The sequence below is a fragment of the Colias philodice genome, chromosome 6, assembly GCF_061535455.1.
Source record: "Colias philodice isolate Cphi_HAF_F1 chromosome 6, ilColPhil1 Martin Lab GWU primary, whole genome shotgun sequence".
NCBI classification, from domain to species: domain Eukaryota; kingdom Metazoa; phylum Arthropoda; class Insecta; order Lepidoptera; family Pieridae; genus Colias; species Colias philodice.
The window spans coordinates 12157345-12177831 of record NC_143091.1 but is presented as its reverse complement, the minus strand read 5'-3'; the positions used below and the strand labels follow the sequence as shown (position 1 = coordinate 12177831).

General features: G+C 34.8%; 2 protein-coding genes across 6 annotated transcripts in view; one reads left to right on the top strand and one right to left on the bottom strand.

Annotated features, from left to right (window-relative positions):
* Window positions 1-903: 903 nt before the first annotated feature.
* Window positions 904-6311, top strand: Fic (FIC domain protein adenylyltransferase). Its single transcript, XM_089696902.1, has 3 exons — window positions 904-2084; window positions 4713-4910; window positions 6077-6311. The coding sequence occupies exons 1-3, from the start codon at window positions 1057-1059 to the stop codon at window positions 6204-6206; spliced, it is 1356 nt and encodes a 451-aa protein (XP_089553028.1). The 5' UTR covers window positions 904-1056; the 3' UTR covers window positions 6207-6311.
* Window positions 6312-11490: 5179 nt separating this feature from the next.
* Window positions 11491-20487, bottom strand: part of Klp10A (kinesin-like protein 10A) — a 51837-nt gene continuing 42840 nt past the window's right edge. For 3 of the 5 annotated variants that reach the window (XM_089696866.1, XM_089696868.1, XM_089696871.1), the window contains 12 exons: window positions 20241-20420; window positions 19815-19960; window positions 19333-19444; window positions 18733-18867; window positions 18136-18291; window positions 17250-17403; window positions 16533-16645; window positions 16116-16228; window positions 15577-15691; window positions 15102-15128; window positions 13640-13814; window positions 11491-12526 (listed from right to left, as the gene is read on the bottom strand). In XM_089696866.1, the coding sequence (XP_089552992.1) occupies window positions 12387-12526; window positions 13640-13814; window positions 15102-15128; window positions 15577-15691; window positions 16116-16228; window positions 16533-16645; window positions 17250-17403; window positions 18136-18291; window positions 18733-18867; window positions 19333-19444; window positions 19815-19960; window positions 20241-20420 (1566 nt within the window). In that variant the 3' untranslated portion in view covers window positions 11491-12386. The remainder of the gene's footprint in view (window positions 12527-13639; window positions 13815-15101; window positions 15129-15576; window positions 15692-16115; window positions 16229-16532; window positions 16646-17249; window positions 17404-18135; window positions 18292-18732; window positions 18868-19332; window positions 19445-19814; window positions 19961-20240; window positions 20421-20487) is intronic. The other 2 variants (XM_089696867.1, XM_089696869.1) reach the window with 1 other exon arrangement.

Genomic DNA, 20487 nt, shown 5'->3' with positions numbered 1-20487 from the left:
TTAAAATTTTCTGAAGTACATTTTTTTAAGTAAAAATCTATATTTCTATAGCTGTTGTCCTTCAACCGCATACATTTTTCACCACGTAACAAGCCACCAAAAGAGTTTGCAGTGAAATAGCTCGAGTACATACATATTATTTAAAGCGAAATTTATAAAATGCCGTTCATCGACACCCATATTTGGAAGTGCAGTGAAGCAATGGCTTCTGAGCGGTCGTAATTAATTACGCCTGACGTTTAAACATTATTAAAACGCATGAATGCACATAAGCACATGTGAGATCACATGTGAGATGCTTCTTACTTGTCTTGTTTCACGAGTTTATTGAATTACCATCAAAATTCATTACCTAGTAGATACTTTTTGAAGTGAAAATAAAACTGCGTAATATTGCAATTAATGCCCAAACCCCTCGAAATATACAAGAATGCAAGTGAATGATGTAGAATTGCAAATATGCAGATATAATACTAAATGGTTAAATATGCACATCGGATACTATAACTTTTATTAAATAGTACAAGTTTCAGATACTTACAAATATAAACGGAAAGTTCAAAGTATATGAGTGTTTGGATTAAACTATTTATATCATTTATACCAATTCTAAATAAGCCGCAAGCAAATTAATGCGGGCTGTTTAATAATTTTAAAGGCCAATAACAACATACCCATCTCTAAAAGTTTAAAGCTAGAAAAGATAATATAACTTGTATACGTAGTATATTATTATTAGTCTGTGATATAACCCATAACAGAAATCTCAAATTAGCTAGTTGCTATTCACATTCATGTTTTATACACAATAATTATAAATTAGAATGTGCTCTATGGTTCATTTGACATTTGACAGTTAACATCTGACAAAGACATTAGACAACTGACGAGCAACAGCTGGTAGGTAATTGTCTAAAATGTACAATGGCATTACGTGTTTTTTTACGATTTGCCTTTGAAATATATTATTGCAATACACGATGAAATCAAAATTATCAACAATCGCTAGTTCTAACGCTGTATCAGTGAGTAAACGTTGTTTAAATCACATCAGTCATGTTATTCTTAGGTAGATCTACCAAAACAGAAACCATGAAGAGTGCTTGGAAAAAGCAAATTGAGATGAATATCCTCCTGGATCGTTGTAAAACCGTGGTAATTCTATCGAGTGTTGTGTGTATGTTTGCTGCTGTTATAACGTTGCACAAGATCTTGAGCCATGATGTGAAACTTATCAAACCGTTTGCGCCCATACCAGCTGGATTATACGGAAACTATCTGGAACCATTTGTAGGAGAACCTCCGCCTTCTCAGCCTAAATCATACGACAAAGCGCGAGATGCAGAAGCTGTTGTGTCTTTAAACGCAGCTTTGGACATGAAAAAACACGGAAAAACTGATAAAGCATTGAAACTATTTCAACACGCATTTGCATTGTCACCGAAACACGCTGATATACTCAACCACTATGGAGAGTTTTTGGAAGACACCAAGAAAGATATCGTTAAAGCGGACCAACTTTACACGTTAGCCTTAACCAATTATCCAGATCACAGAGGAGCACTGACAAACAGGCAGCGAACCGCGAGCATTGTTGAGAATTTAGATCGCGAAATGTTACGAAAAATTAACGAAAAGCGAGACGCGTTATTATCGATACCAGAAAATGATTCTGCTTTATGTAGAGCCAAAAAAGAAGCTTATTTTCAACACATATACCATACTGTTGGTATTGAAGGAAATACAATGACGCTACAACAAACAAGAAGCATATTAGAGACGAGAATAGCAGTAGCTGGTAAAAGCATTGATGAACACAATGAAATATTGGGTTTAGATGCAGCGATGAAGTATATAAATGCTACATTATTATATCGAATGAGAGATATTACAATGGGGGATATATTGGAGATACACAAGAGAGTTTTAGGGCATGTAGACCCAGTGGAAGGGGGGCATTTTAGAAGAACACAAGTGTATGTTGGCGGTCACATACCTCCGGGACCTTCAGAGATACAAGGTCTGATGACTCAGTTTTTGGAATGGCTTAATTCTGAAGATGCTTTGGAGCTTCATCCTGTGAGGTAAACTAGAATTTAATTTACATATCTATAGGAGCACTAACAGTTTCAATTGACTTATTAGTTTTATAAGTAGAAAAAGTGCTCATTACAATTAACAACATAAATTAAATTAAAAAACTGCTTCAATCATAAATACCTAGATTGGAACGGTGTTGAATGTAAACTTGTCAACTTGGTATCCAAGAAGGCAATTGTTTATATGGGTGATTATACAAAAATGGGGTAACTCGATGTCATCAGCTAATTTAAACAAAGTCTTATTATATTTTATTCAAATAACAATCTATTTTAAAACAATGAAGCGTCCTCTATTTGGTCACTCAATTTCACTTCTTTATTTAAAATACAAATGAATAAAAAAAATAAATTAATACCTCAAATGTCAGTACTTTGGCATGTCACAACTCCGAAAACCAACAATCAAGTGACTATCGTTTAAACATTATCATCGATTTAAGAAAAATTACTAATTCACTACAATCTTTGATGTACATAGTATTATATACTACAACTTTCATAACGCAATGTTTTCCATTTTATTTAAAAAATAAAATTAAACTTTGTCATCGTTTTCACTAGTCAGTCCGTTGTGTGTTTTTTAAATTCGAAATTCTCGCTAAATATCACCAAGTCGAGGTCAAATCCCTGTCTAAGTATTAATGTTGGTAATGAAGTTACTTGTGCACCGCATATTTTGACGGCCGTCATAACTGTACCAGCGCTAGGGTTGTGTTTGTCCTCTAAAATCTTGCTGTGCCAGTCAACATTTCAGTCCTATGGTGAGTCGTTATTTTATTGTTAATCCGATTTTTATTTTCATTTATAAATGGTTAACTATGATTTGTAAAAATATAGTTTGTTGATATTAGAAATTAGCCAAAAAAACATAATTTGTGATTATAACCTCATATTAAGTCCCTTTTCATCAATCCGCTGGCATCAGTCCTTTGTCAGATTATCGTGCCAGAGGACTGACGCGACCCCACAGTACTGATGATTCTGTCGTTTTTGAGAACTTTTATCTTGATTGCTATTGGTATAAGCATTTCTATTTTATATTTCAGTTTAAAACATCATGCGCCACGCTAAAAGAACCTGCATTTGACTAGGGAAGAAACATTTAAGAAAGAGTAGCAAAGAAAAGAGCTATTGAAACAAACTACTAATAATTTTATTAAAAAGATCTTATTTTATTTTAATTATTGATTTTGATGCTTTCAGAGCATAGCTTTTTATATTTATCAGATAAATACGTATACGTATAATACTGTGAAGTAAAATTACCTCAAAATAACATAAAAGTTAATTAATATACTTAATAACATTATAAAAATGTCAAGGGGCTCTTATGAAAACTCAGATGAGACTTTCATTCGAGACTTTGGTTTTTAATTTTACTATAATTAGTACTTTTAACATAAATATTGGTAGATTTTTAGGGCTCCGAACCTCAAAAGGAAAAAACAGAACCCTTATAGGATCACTTTGTTGTCCGTTTGTCTGTTAAGACGTTTTTTTTGGAACGCGTGGAGGTATCAATCTGAAATTTATATTGGATACTCAAGATTAAGAACCCTTGGGGCTGTAAAAAAATCAAACTTATAACGCAACGCAATCAAAAGATACCTACATCCGTTAATACTGCAAATTTCCGCAAAATTCAATATTCGCAAGGGAATAAAAAAAACACACAGGATGCTTGCCGTGTATATAGTCTACTATAAACTGCTATATAGTTTACTTCTACTTGGTAAATAGCAACGTCTTATATCACAGATAAGGAAAAATTGCTAAAAGTGTAAATTTTTAGTTACAAACATAATAAAAAATAGGTTTTTTAGGACTCCAACTCGCACTTGGCCATTTTTTTGTTTCTATTGTTTGTGAATTACTTGAAAGATCAAGTAAAACTAAGTCAAAGTAGTAAAAGTTAAGGAAGAGAGTAAGAATATTCACGTAGCGTTAAATGTCAGAAGGCTGTTTTGAAACTTGAGACATTGTTTTTTCCCAGTATCACATATTATTAATTATCATTTTTAAACGTAACTAAGTGATTTTAATACTTAAAAGACATGTGCTATTATTAAAACTGAGAGATTTGTAGAAATTTTCATTCAATTTCTTTAAGAATATAACAAAATTGTGTTTTTTATCAGTACCATGTTAGCCTCATCAGTCCCCTGGAGGCCAATTCCAGAAAATTTAAAGTATCTCACAATCTACTTAAAAAAGTGGCTGGCCCGATTTGGAACAATATATTCATTAGATTAGCTATCATATACACCCTAATTTGTAACAATCTGATATAAAAAATATAGTAAACAAAATATCCTCAAAAGTTACCCCATTTTTGTATAATCACCCATATAACAACTGCAAAGTTATATTAATGTTTAGTTTTTGAAGTGAAACTTCTTTATGGGGGTTGGAAAAAAATTTAGTGTAACATTTTTCTGTTACGCGCCATCTTGTTTTTATCCCTACCACGCGTGATTGACGTATTTCTGTAAAGTTGCATATACCTAGTAAATTATTTTTTGAAAAATAAGGTCATAAAGAAGTTTCACTTCTTACGTGTGTACACTAGTACACGCACACATTTTTTTATATACCATATTAATTTTCCAGATATGCAGCTCTAGCCCACTACAAGCTAGTCCACATTCATCCGTTCATAGATGGTAACGGCAGAACCTCTCGCCTGCTCATGAACCTGCTGCTCATGCAGGCTGGCTACCCACCAGTGATTATAGCGAAGCAACATAGACATTTGTACTATCAGCACTTGCAAACTGCTAATGAGGGTGATGTTAGACCATTTGTCAGGTAGGTAACCTAAATCGCCTGGCCTTAACTTTGCTCACTATATTCTATGTTAAAAGGTATATAGTTCTGTATAGGTAAAATAATTAAGCGCGTGACAGACGGTGAAGATACTATAATATTTTATCTTAAGATACTGTTATATTTTATATCACAGTATCTTAACGCATCCGGTATCAGCGTTCGGACCATCATTTTTCTTTTTGTCATTGCGTACTAAGACCCCTGTAGAACCGCCATCCTGTTACAAATGACGCGAAATTTTGTGGGTTTTAAAATTTTCCACAATGTGTTTAGCTTGTGATATAAATTATTATCTGTTTTATCCATGAAAAAGGTTATTAGATCCAATACATTAGCAGATGACTCTGACTATAGATAATAATAATTGCAGCCTATAATCACCATTTTATCTCACTAGTTCACACACATTATTTATTAATATGTCTATAAAATACATTACATATTAATTTTGTGTTATAATTATTTTTTGACGTGACAACGTCTTATTATTCGATAGAGCCGGCTGCACGCACGAAAAAACATGACTCATGCGGCGCTACCTCGCTCTGAGGCGTTCCATGTAAGGCTTGAAGTGCAAGCGAGAGCGCGCGGAACGAGCGATAAAGAAGCACAATTGGACGTTGTCACGTTCAACTATCGTCAGTAAACCGACTTTACAGACAACCAATTTTTTTTAATTAATTAATCTTAAAATGAATGATATCTGTTGGTGATTCGCTAAATTCGGTCATTTTGAGATGACCAGTCAATAAAAAATGTGTTGTTCCGTATAATTTGAAATGTCTTGTAAAATGCAATGCAGATTTATCGAAAGTATATTTCATCATGATTAAAGTGCAACTGAGCGTAGGTGAAAGTTAGAATGCGAAGGTCAAATTACGTATACCGGAGTCCGGATGATCCTATCAACTATCATAGGCGTTATTTTTATGAAATAAATACTCGAAACAGACATAATTTTCATTAAGTGCTGCTTTTCATGAACCTCGAAAATGGCTTAGCTAATTTTCATGATATTATTCTTCAACAAACTACCATCCTTATATCAGTGATAAATAACTGGCAGAACCCCGATTGCTGAGTTGGCTTTACCACGCATTACATATACATATAATATTTTCTTATTACCATCGAAATGTTTCCAGATTCATAGCACAGTGTACTGAGAGGACATTGAACCTGTACCTGTGGGCTACAAGTGAGTACAGTCACATGGTGCCCGCCATCGGAGAGCCGCACATACTGACCGGCGAAGGGTTTGAAGATCTGCTGTGAACCACACTTGTGTAATGACATAAAGCATATCAAAACTGCCTGTGTATCTATGAAAAAAGTTTCATTTTTTTGTATTACATCTGGCAGCATTAAGCAAGTTACATGATTTTTGGTTAATTTAAAAAAAACTTCCTTTTTTGAGTCTTATAATTATTATCCTTGTGTATTAAGGTGTTAACTTTTTATTTATTGACTAGCTTCCGCCCGCGACTCCGTCCGCGCGGATGTCGGTCTTCGCGTGGATGGTCTCCATTTTAATTAACTCTGACAATGACATCTTATAAATATCTATTGGACCCAAATACGGCTAGGCCTATAATAATACGCAACGTGTGTTCGCGGTTCTACAGAACAACGTCTATGGATAAAACTGAAAAATTAAGATTAATTTTTTTTCTACGTATTTTTCCAGGATAAAAAGTATCCTATTTTACGCCCAGGATAATAAGGTATAATTATACCAAGTTTCATCGAAATCGAACCGTTAGTTTTCACGTGATGTCTTCACATACAGACAGACAGACAGACAAAAAATTTTTTAATCACATATTTGGGTTTGGTATCGATCCAGTAACACCCCCTGCTATTTATTTTTTCAATATTTTAAATGTACAGAATTGACCCTTCTACAGATTTATTATATGTATAGATAATAATCAAGAGCATTTAACAGGATATGATGACTCTAAAGAATTGTCTTGTGATTTGAGAATGTTTGCCTTTTGCAATCTTATGAGTTATAATATTATGTAAACGGTCTATAAATCCTTTCCTTTGTTTAAGTATAAAATTTTTCAATGTTTTATTTCGGTTATTTATGTTTTTGAGATATAAACAATGAAATTTTGTGACCTATTTTATCTGTACATCCCAATGTTTTTTTCGGTCAAAAATCGTGTCGACTATTATTATTTATTTCTCATCACAAATTAAAGTTAATTATTGCCTTACTCCGTCGCTTTTGGCGGGTAAAAAACTAGTAGTATGTAATTAGAGGTATGAGGTAAATTATATTATTGTTATTTATGCAGTGAATTAGTATTATTATCCTTGTCTTGATATAATTTATGTCCGCGGGCGGGCTCGTGAAAAAGCATAACTAATTCAGTATTTGATATATTTCTGAAATTTATATAAAAGTGTAAATTACAAATTTATTAATTTTGACTCTAAATTTATTATTATACAGGGTGTCCCACTATTGGTATACTAAGCGCGAAGGAACTTGTAGTTTTGCATACACTGATCACGTAAAAAATACTTTAAAAAAAAATTACGTCCAAAATTTTTTGCTAAATTTTTCCTGAAAATCCATGTTTTCTTCTCTAGCTTCGCGTAGCCGGCATATACCGCTTCTCTAATATGAGCATTTTATCTATGAAAACATAATCTTAAACGATAGCTCACGTGCTGGTGGCAAAGTTGGGCGGCTCGCTTGTTATGGGTGTACACATAGAGTTTTAAGAATTCATCTATTTGAAAGAAAAATGCGTCTGGAATTTTTTAATTATTTTTTACGTACTCAGCGTATGCAAAACTATTACCTCCTTTGAGCTTAGTATACCAACAGTGGGACACCCTGTATATTATTATCTCACCGATAGTGTTTTACGAAGTACTGTTACTACTCTAGCTTTACTTCAACTGTGAGAGGTGTGTAGATATTGTACAATTGTATAGTTAGTACTGTAATACTTATTGATGTTTAATTTGTAATTTTTCTGTGATGATTTATTTATTATGTGTTTTAATTTTTATTACTAAGTACATAATCTGTGTTAGCTTAAAACGTGTCTATTAAAATTTATTTATGCAGTTGTAATATGTCTGAAAACGCATTTATTATAGTACAATACCATCTCGTTCAAAAACAGAAATATCGTCTTCCATTTTTAACTGATTCATTTCCATACTTCAGTGGGTCTTAATAAATTATTTCAATTCCATTTTTTGTTTTATTTATTTTACCTTTATCCTATGTAAGAAATAATTCATAATGATAAACAAGATTTCTCAATTCAATTGGGTTTTTTTTGGTATCGAATGGTCGTTGGGCTCACGGGATCATCTTTATTTTAATTTTAAATTCGTTAATGTGTATAGTAGACCGTTGAGCTGATAATATGGTTTCAGTCAGCAAGTCCTCAGACATCAATCTCAATAATTAGGTTGTTGGTTTGAGATCAGACAAGCGTGAAAAATGTAAAATTATCCGTATTTTAGGACACCTAGCACCACTGCACCATTCGATTTCATTGTGCAAATGAACGAGATAAGAGAGTGAATACTCTAATCTCGCTTTGTCTCTTTTTGTTCCCACTCCCCAGGAGCGATGAACGTATGATTGTACGAACGTAACCTTAGTGTAAATCGCATGTTTCACTTCAAAAAGGTTTTCTTAGAATACCAATACAGTAGACTATTATTCACTGTATCATTTGTGCATTCGCCTATTTAAAATGTGTTCGAAAATTAAGCTCATTATAACACCAATAAATTTAACCCTTCGAACACGTTGAATGTCGTGATGCTTGACGAATGCTATTTTTCACTGTTCAATTAGTTCAGGAAATGGTCTGGTTACTGTTTTATATTGTATCTATAGATTTAATTTGTGCTAAAAAATGTTCACTTTCAAAAATGTCTGTACTATTTGTATTTCACCAGATCGGTAGATGGCACAAATATTTTTAAACTTTAGAGGAAAGGAATAAAATAAAATCGCTCATTCAATTTCGATTAATTTATTATAATGTGCGATGTTAAAATATGTTTATTACAATAAAGCATTTCAACTAGTGCGAGCGTCTCGACTCTCGCCGCACCTCGCATCCCACACTTTGATTTTCACTTCTATACAAACCAAACAAATTCATCAAGGCAAAACTTAGTCGCTATCCATCGAGCCAAACGGCCCTTACAAAAATCATATTTTCAAGAGATTTCAGTACAATCAAATGTCGGACTCTGATACAGAGTACCGCGTACGTTCTTTATTTATTAAACAAGCACTATCTAATAACTTTATAAGCCGTAGTATACATAGGATCCACCTCTAACATTCAGTGGAGGCTACACCGTTACATCTAACACCGTTTCTCGCATTTATAACCACATTTGCTACGTCAAAACAAACAATAGAAATATGATCGTAATTTATTCGTTTTATTGAAAGCATTTAGAGGGAGTTTCAAGCGAACTGTTAAATAATTAATAAAATTAACTACATATAAATACCGCGACCTTAGAAGGCATTGACGAAATACTTTTGTAAGCACCAGTTTAGAACGAATTTATCAACACATTTCTTTTCAAATCATTCCACAGATTACAAAAAAAAAATTAAAGTTCAGAAGAAAATCCTCGCAATTTACAATATAACCTATAACAATTGTTATCACAAAATAAGTCGTATTACAAAAATAAACGAAAATATAAGTAATGACTTTAACTTAATTAGTCTTTTCAAATGTTTTTCTATTTTTAATTAATGACAATAATATGTTTTTACTATTTTTATGAGTGATCCTAAAATAAATGACGTAAAAATGATTGCTAACAATAAAAAACATCTGTGTATAGAAATTTACCTCACCGGCTCTTGTCAGTTCTCAATCCACGCAATCCTAAAATAGTCGATATTAGGAAGTCATGTCGAATAATGGAAGTTTATTTTATAAATAAGCGATCGTCAGTTAAAAATACTATAATAGATAACATACGATAGAAATCACATAAGAGTCGTGAAAATGGACCGACTATGCCAGATCTCTGTTGGGCTTAAATAGCAATCTCTAACGAATAATCTCGACATATAAATATATATTTAACAACAACAAGCGCTTTCATAGCAATACGACTGGACGATTGGCGTAAATGAAGAAAGGAAATCTATGAAAATAAAGCATTTTTTAAATAGGATAAAGAAGATGTTCGAAATAGATCGACGCTGATTATGACTGTCTTTTTCTTTTTAAAACCGTTTATGAACTTTTCTTTGAAATCTAATCATAGAACAGTTATACAGATAGATAAATAAGAGAATATGACACTCATTGCCACATAAAGTATTTTTTCTAAATATAATTGACGTTTAATTATTAAAAATTGAAACAGTTGCATCAAATTATTAATATACTTAGATGCATTAAATTTGCCAATCACCCAGCATATATAAAACCATCTCTAAACTCATATTATACAGCAAATAATTTGTTCCATACATCTGCTACACGAAACATGTACTTTCACAACATTACGAGTATTTTAAAAGACTAAGGGACCACATTGTATCGAATTAAAAACGCAGCCTTTGCCCAAACGTCAATGAAATGTAACCAAAAAGAAATTGTCATGAATTTTTTTAGTCACAACTTTGTGTACACTTGGTTACCAAATATCTAGTTAGGCCTTTAGCAGAGTTAAATGCATCGAAAATAAATAAAAACACACCGGATATTTTAATTCGTTCTTTTCTTATCGAATGGCAATACAAAGGGGGATCACAATCTAAACACATATTAATTGATTAGTAAATCTGAAATAAATATATTTTAAATTGATTCAATCGTTAGCGTTAGTTGCATGTTGCAGTCTTGAAGAAGAATTCAAAATGGCCGTTTCGCGCCATTTACACTGTTCATAGACAATAAAAGAGCAATAAATATAGCAAAGTTCAATGAAAATTAAACAGTTTTAAATCAGTTTAAAACACATTTATTTCCACTTGTAACCGACAAAACTACACTTGTCCAGTTACAATTTTTTATTATAGTAGAGCCATTTTAATAGGCAACATTTGACAGTTCAACAAAATTCAACGACGTAACCTAGTAACGACGACATAGAATAACATGATATTTCGTTTTGTTAGAACTGCACATTTGCTTAACTTTTTTCAATTACGATTACATATTTATAATAATAATGACCGATGCAACTAATTTTAAGATTTGATTTTACTGATAAACCATTCTAAACATAATAAACATTTTCTTATTTAAAGAACTGACGTCGCTACAATTTTGTGTCAATAAACCTTTTTTCTTTATAAATACCAGAGACGTTACTCTAAAAATCGAAATCTGACATCTAGAATCGAATGCATTGGTTACTTGGGAATAAGAATCATCATAAATTATTGACATGTGTTTCAAGTTCGATTGACAATTGTTTCAAGTCCGTATCGATTAATTCGCTTTAATCGATGTTTTTAAGCAGGTTACCACCCTATGAAGATAAAATTGATAGACGTCAAATATTGCCTATTAAATTGGCTCAACTATAGAATACAGTTTATCGCCGTAAGTTGTACCGCGGGCTTAGTCCGTGCTTAGAACACATCTTAAAATAAACAGTCTATATATTGACACGACGGCATCTTGATGTAAGCTTGCGTTTGTCTGGACTGAGGTGAAACGTAGGCCAGCTACAATGTTTTAGCATTTCAATACTGTTTATAATTTCACAGAGCCACACCTTTATGGCTACATACTATAACGCCATCTTCCTCTGTCATTCAGAAGTATCATACACAAGAGCGAGAAAGAATGATCTGTCGATGATTAGAAGCGAAGCTTGAAAGCTTCTCGCTTTAACATAATTCTGATTGACAGAAAGAGACAGCGTTACAGAACACTGTGACTGTCATACAGATGTGACTTGGGCCATAACCGCCATCTTGTCAATTATTTTGAAACTCTTCATATTACAAACAAAGTCAAACGAAAAGTACTCGATGCGAATTGTAGAATACCAAAATGAATACATACAACATTAAATTTTAGAAATAATTTAGACAGTTGCATACATAGCGGTTATATACATAGGAACTTTACTACATATGTACGATGCACTAAATGATATACAAAAATATATTCTAAATTCTAATCATGCGACGGAAGGTGAAGAGAGAGCTTGGACAATACGCACCGAGTATCACAACGCGTCCACGGCACACGCAAATCTCCGAGCGGTCGACAATTAAAAAACAAAAACGAACCGAAACAAACATTCAAAATTCGAATCGCAAATTTCAGCCCGTACACGTTTGACAGCTGACGTCATCGAGAGCGCGGGAGCGTGCCCTATCTGTGGCCGTTGACGTTGACGTTTGACAGATGACAGTTGATATTTGACGGTTGAATGTTGCCAGTGTGAAAAACGAACGGAGGGGCGGGGCTAGTGCCGCGGCGGCTGTATGCGGCGCGATATGTGCTCCTCCTGCTGCATCTTGGCGCGGAACTCGGCGACCAGATCGCGGGACTGCGCTAGTACGGCGAGCTGCTCATTCAACAACTCCTCCCATTGCGTGGCGTACGCTGGAAGTTGAAATTTATAAATTAGTTTCTTTTTCATTTACTGATTTGATTGGATCAGTAAATCGTCTAAGCGGTTGTTTATTGTTATGGTGTGTAGCTATTTTTGTCAATTGGCTTGCATGGACTGCTTTTCTTTGTATATTTACACCCGATTAGTCGATTTAATCTCAAGTATTAACAATAGATTATTGATGATCCAGGTTTTACTGAACTGTTAATATGTTTATCCATGAGGTGTGAGCGATAGCGCAGATATATTAACGGTACTAAGCGATGAATTTTGAATGATTGATACATTGAAAGGTACTATTCGCCATATGAAAAAAGTCTATAATTAACTAAACAAGGAACGTTTGTAAGTCAGTCCGCCTATTTTATTTTAAAATCGCACATAAATTCAAGTTTAAATAATATCGTTTACAAATTAATAAACACCGATATATTTATCTTTTTTTTTTTAAATTAAGTATATGTATCAAATCAATGAGCAAAGTAACTGAAAAGTAATATTCCCAATAAGACATTTAATATGACGACGAATAGTACGCTTCAACGTCCGCATCACACCTAACAATCTCTTGCGCCGAGCAGTAATACGCCGCGCCGCACCGCGCACACGCTTGCACGGGAACCAGCCTGCAACGCGCTCACACTCACCGACAAACAATGTGTGTGTGTGTGTACATACATGGTGTGACGTATGTATACACACACACGTGTACACGCAAAAGAAATAATATATAGAACAAATACACATAAACATAAACATGCAGATTATAGAAAAGAGAAAACATTTGAAAAAATAAGTAGTCAAATACGTAAAACAACAAATATGTAATTATCAAACATGTATGTCGATGGCAAACTGAAAAACAAAAAGCAGGAAGTGAACTATCTATGCTTATGCTGAAGTAAAGTCTCTTCGAACACGATGGGAACAGTGCTTGCAATAAATTATTGGGATTAAATTAAATATAAGGACAATTTCCTGCACGCTCGCTTGGTCTCCAACCTCCAACTTATCGATTTTGAATTCCTAGATCCACCAGTGAGCCACCACTGCTTTTTGCTGCTTCCCTACCCTATCTATATACAAAAATATAAAAAACCTACCGTCCTGATCATAATCCACGTCCCTCGTAATGGACAGCAGCTGCTGACAGCGCTGCAGCGCGTGCTGCAAGTAGTCCGAGATCGCTTTGTGGTTATCCAACACCTCTTCCTCCGCCCGCTGCAACTCGTCTATCGCCTCGTGGAACGTGTACATCTCTGCTGACATGTCGCCCTCCTAAAAATGTTACATAAATACATAAATCTTTCGGTACAAGACAGCTAATTTTGGTTTAAGCCAGGAAACTTTATCTTGTAGAATACTACTAACTAGTAGCAATAGCTACTAGTTTAGGCAGCGTATATAGCATATAAGCATTAGTCTCCTGCACCTTTTTGCATAGATCTATGCTGATCTGATCACTTTTCATTTTTCACTTTATTGCAAGAATTTTAAACTTTTTTTTAGGATTTAAAATCTTTCGATATATTTTGGACATTTTTTTACTATTTTATTTAAAATTATAAGATGACGTATCTATTCCCATCCAGCTGGAAACCGGTTAAATAGTTGGATGGGATTTTTTACCTAGAAACCGAGTCAATCTTGTCAAGTTTATATAACTTCTTCATTTTAAAACGATTAGTACTTCGTTAATATAAAAAGTTATAAATCATTTACTCGAATAAGTAACTCAAAATGTTGATACTTGAATAAATAATTCCAAAACAGGCATAGAAGCAGGGAGGGCAATTATTTCAATACACACTTATTATTTTAAATTATTAGTTGTAAAAATAACACTTCAAAACCAATGCAAGGCCAAGGTCTGGATTTCTTTTTTCAAACCAAAATTATTTAATTTGAACTTAAAATTACTCATTTGAAGACTGAGCGTGTGCGTATTTGGCCAAAGGATAAATGGCTCATATAAGCATAAGAAAAAATCGGAATATCTTTAGACATTAACAGTACTGTAGGTTTGGGACCGGAGAAGAAACAAGGCAAAAGATAACTAAGAGGCTGAAAGGTCCTAATACTTAAAGTTAATTTATTATATGTTATAAGCTATCATATGTGTAGCTCTTACTTAAAGTGAAGAGGCTCATTAATTTAGACTACTTATTTAGTCGATTCATTTCTAATCTTACTTTACATATTATAAAGGTTTAATATAAATGAATACTATGAATCCAATGAATGTTCATCAATACATGGAATACACTATATCAATATTCCAAGTTATGCTCAAATGACTGCAATACTATATGCATATTATACACGCAATTATGAACTTTAATACGATGCATATAAAACGCAAAATCTAATGTTTTTGAAAATATTTATTGAAGCAGAAGTCACTATTCCTCGCTATTATGTATGCATAGAAAACCAAAACCAAGGACGTTGAGTCAGTAAAAAACACAATTCACCAAATTAGAAAATTAGTATAAAACGCATGGTGTTATTTCGATAGTTGGTAGTAAAATGGGAGTATGGCCGTGATAACGCAAAAATAAGTACCTGCTCATATGCTAGATAGCAATTGTTCTGCAAAGAAAAAATATTGTTTTATTTTAATTCAATACGAGTAATTTTTGTAGAAGGATGTTTTGGAATGGTTGTAACATAAACACTACCAGATACTAACGTGATGATATAAAAAATATATTTTTGTAAAACACGTAATTAGTGCATGAATATTTGTTTATTATTTGTGTTCATGTATTTATTGTATTATCATAGGAGTGACCATGTGTGTATGTGTATATGTACACATGCGTTAACATGTGTGTGTACACGCATGTCGCGTATTTTTTCTAACGTATATACATGCGCACATATAGACATCTGCATGCGTGTCTCTGCGGGTACGTAACAGCACGTACGTGTCTACATGTGCGTGTGTGTGTACGTGTCCATGCGTGTATATCCGCTGTGTGGCTGTACATCAGTTTGTTGTGTATACATATATCAGTTGGCAAATATGCACACTCACGTTGAGCGAGCGCAGATGCGCCAGGTCGTCTGTGGCGGGCTCCATCTCCACGTCGCGGTCGGCGAGCGGCGACTCGCCGCGCCGCCCGCCGTCCGACGTGCCCAGCTCCTTCACTCTGAAAATATATTATTTTGACGTGACAACGTCTTATAATTCCATAGCCGGCTGCACGCATGAAAAAACATGACTCATGCGGCATTACCTCGCTCTGAGGCGTTCCATGTAAGGCTTGAAGTGCAAGCGAGAGCGCGGAACGAGCGACAAAGAAGCACAATAGGCCGTTGTCATGTTCAACTATCGTCAGTAAACCGACTTTACAGACAACCAATTTTTTGTATAAAACGTGGGTTTGATACCCACCCAGGACAAATATTTGTATGATAACATAGATGTTTGCTCTGTGTCTGGTTGTTAATTACCGATATAAATATTTATTTAAAATTATTTGTATTATATATTTATACGGGGTTTCCCAAAAAGTATGGATATACTGAAGCTGGGAGGTTGAGAACAAAATATCGTCACATATAATAACTCACCTGTCAGCATACCGCAGCGTGTTGAGCGAGTGCTCGCACGAGGACATGGCGGGCGAGATCATGGCGATCATGCACGTGCGCGACTTGTCGCCGATGAAACTGTCGCGCAACACCTGCAAATATGCATACAAATATAATATGCATATCAATTTTTTAAGGTTTCAATTGTTGGTAAGTGCCAGGTCAAATCCCGCTCGAAGGACCAAGTAAATAACTCATTTATTACATTTACCAAAGCTTGTCAAAATAGCGGTGTATTAGCTGGTTAAGTGTTTATGCAACTAACTTTATTGTATCATTCTATTTAATGAATAAATAGATAAAAAGACGGATTTCACGAAGTGAAAAATTGAAAAATGCAAAATTGGCCTATAATACAGTAGCAAAAATATCATAATAAAAATGAGGGTAGTGTACCTGTGTGAGTTTAGAAACACGGAAGGGCAGATGGTTGTTGCCTTTCATGCCGAGCGCACGGATACACTCCTTGAGGGCCAGCAGCGATTTGTTGATCTCCGCACTCTCCATACCTGACGGTAAATAATAAAAAATAATGTTTATCATGTAAAGATAATGTTCAAGTGTTAATAAGTGTAGAATGAAATCATTTCAATGTCATTGAAAAGTGGAAATGCAAAAATGTGTATTCTTTTATTTTTCGTTATAATGCTGTGCCGTCAGCACTTATTGAGCAATCATTTGAATAGTATAATATTTTGTACGCTATGTATTGAACACATGCACGTGGGATGCGCGTGGAGCGTAATGTGCAGAGTTTAGGTGTGTGGATAGAGTGTAAGTACGGTAGGATTAGGATATAACATAATATTAAGCAGTGTGTAGGTTAGAGGTTGTAATATGCAGTGTTAGTGTACGGTGTAAAGTGTAGGATACATGTTGGGTAGTGTTTTGGAACGAAGTTCCTTGTCGCGCGTTGCGAAAGTGGCTTAGACGGAAAAAATAAGATTAAAAGTTTTAACGACACTTTTTGCTATAGTTGTAAGCCGTGCGGCGTGCGTGTTTTTCTCTGTCAGTCTCTCTCACCCTTGACATATCTTAAGTTTATTGTGTAGAGTGTATCTGTATTGTTTATGTACATATGTATGCCTGTATGTATGCACAGCATGCACTCACGCGTCTGCCGGTTGGCGGAGGAGGTGTCGGCACCGCGCTCGTTGCCCGCGAGGTCGATGAGCGAGAACTTTCCGTGCACGCGGTGCATGCCGGGCGACCGGACCACTATCTGGAACACGGCGTGCGACCGCGACGAGTTCGAGTTCGCTGACGTCTGGAATGCAACCAATTATTATGTTAAGTTGGGCATTTTATACATACATCCCTACTAATATTACAAATGCGAAAGTAACTCTGTCTGTCTGTCTGTTACTCAATCACCCCTATACTACTGAACTAATTTGCATAAAATTTGGTATGGAGATATTTTGATACCCGAGAAAGGACATAGGCTACCTTTTATTGCGAAATATGTACCACGGGCGAAGCCGGGGCGGACCGCTAGTAATGAATATAACCAGCCACTTGACAGTTATCCATTAAGCGGGATATACAGAGGGCTACTCGGTCTATAAAGACGTGCAGCGGTGCAATTGAGACTTTGTTATTTATTAGCAGATTTTGCCACGCGCATTCTAGACACACGCGTAACTTGTTTCGCGTTTCGTTGCCGTTTAGTGCAATGATATCTTGGTCTATAGTCCTTAAAATATGCAATTTAATGTCTTTGATTTACCGACAGTCTCAAAATATATATAACTAGCTGTGCGCTGCGGTTTTACCCGCAGTGCTCCACTCCTGTTGGTCTTAGCGTGATGATATATAGCCTATAGCCTTGCTCGATAAATGGGCTATCTAACACCTAAAGAATTTTTCAAATCGGACCAGTAGTTCCTGAAATTAGCGCGTTCAAACAAACTTAGTTAAATATTAAATATAGATTATGAATTAATCGTTTTATTTACACTTTAGAACACTAACAAACACAAAAATGTCCGCATCTCACCTGTCCCGACGTCCTAGCCGCGTTCCCGTGCTGTATGAGCTTGAGCACCTCCTCCACATTGTCGACCACCTTCTCAGTGAGCCCCACGATCTGCACCTGCTGCTTGCCGTCCTCCAGCACGCGTAGTTTCGCCTTATCCGCTAGGAGATCGAATACCTGTGAGTTATATGGGATATAATTAGAAATGGGTGGTAAGATCCGGCTCGAAGGACCAATGAGGAATGGTTCTTCGATGCGAATAGGATTGTTGCAAGTTTCTGTTGAAAACATTGAAAGACGCAAATTTCTCAGCAGAATGTAGTCAAGTAAGTATGAAACTGAATGATCAATCTAATATTTCATGATGTATGTAGTTAATTTTATTGCAAAAATTTACTTTACCAAATTGTACTTGTATTTTTTATTGATCTATAAGTTATTATAACAATGCATACAACTTATATAATTTGAAACTTTAATCCATAATTAAAACCTAAAATAACAGCATTCTATAAATTATTACATCGGTCACACATACTTATAACAAACTACAGTTAAAAACTAAATTTCTTCACATCAACAATATAGTCAATTTAATAATATAATCAATAGTCATACCTTCCCGGAGTATATTTCGAAGAAGGAAGCGGACACGATGAGGTTGAGCGGCTTGTACTTGGGCGACTTGTGGTACGCGAACACGTCGCGCGCCGCCATCGCGTATATGCCCTTCTTGCAGTCTTGCATCTTACCCTGATCGTGCAAATATACAGTTACACAGCAGTTAGTAACACAATATTTTGTGTTATTTTTATACTTTTGTTCTTCAATTTCTTTTGGTTTCGTATTTAATAACTTTTCGGTGGTAGGTACTTATTAAATTATGTATTTTGAAGATTTAATGGTGCTTCAGAAGGAAGGTGTAGTTGAATAAATAAATGTTTTTGAATGAATGAATGAAAAATGAATGAATGTTTTAGTTATTAAAATAAGAATAAAAGATAAAATTCTCTTGATGATTGTTTCATACATTTTGTAGAAAATAACTTCATGATTGTTCATTTATTTTATAAAAAATAATTTATTAAATACTCTTTTATTACTTCACAACTATTCCTGAACGTCTAGAAATTTTTCTAAATAGCTTTTAATACATTCTGCTTCACATTTTACACATATACCAAATGTATTGGTGAACATAGACAAACAGCTACGCACCTGAAAATCTCCCCCCATAGTATGCGTCTTGCCTGACCCAGTTTGTCCGTACGCGAAGCACGTGGCCATGCCGCCCTCGAATATCGTCTGCACTAACGGCTTTGCTGTGTATCTGGAATACAGATAAATACAATTTTAAATCTTGAAATAAATTGATTTGATTTTGAAAAATTTGTTATCAATTCTTAATAAGCACATTTCAACTTTTATCATACTCCATTACTTTTATATAGCTTTTTACGCAAATATTTTAAACCAAAATTTGCTACAACCCACTCACTTTCACTATAAAATGTTTTGCTATGTTATAAGCTTGCTAAAGAATACTTAGACCATTTACATTTTTTAAGCATAGAGATACATTCGACATTGATTGACACAGTTATTACCTTTAAAATAAAAGTTAAAGCTGGTGAAATAGTAATTATTTATTGACTTCATTCTAAAAGATATCAAAATGTTTGAATATGAAAACCGCTTACTTGTAAACAACCTCGTTAGTGCAAGAGTCGTCGAAAGCGTAGTCGAAGCGGAACTTCTGATTCTCTAGATACTTTGTGAGGTCCACTTTGTTCTTCGGCTCGTGGACTATCATTTGATCTTTCGTCGGCACACTGATCACGTCCACCTGCAGGTTTCAATTCAATTCATTTAACGTGAATGAAATTAACTTAAGTCGGTGTATTTCATAGCAAATCCGGCTTGAAGGACCACAATGTAAAGCATATTGAAACTAAAAAATCCAAAAAAAATTGAATCAATTCTCTTCAATATAAAATTATTTTATGTCTTTTCCGTATCGGATTAACAACTTCGTCGAATCAACAAATTTCAACACTATTATTTAAAGCAATACACGTTTGCAAGTCTACATGACCAATTTTTTTTTCTGAGCACCGTATACGCACCTCCTTCTTGGAGATCTCCTTTTTGTTGAGCGGGCGCTTCCTCACGCAGACGGTGATCTGGTGGTCCTCCACCGGCTCGTTGCCGACCAGCGGCCGGAACTCGATGCTGCTCTGGTACTCGCGTATCATCGCCAGGAACTCCCAGTTCGGGTTGCCCGGGTCCATGTTCATTAGTGCCTCCTTGTATAGGAAAAAAAGAATTTTGACTAAAAGTAATTACGATGATCGTCTTATACATAGGGGCGTA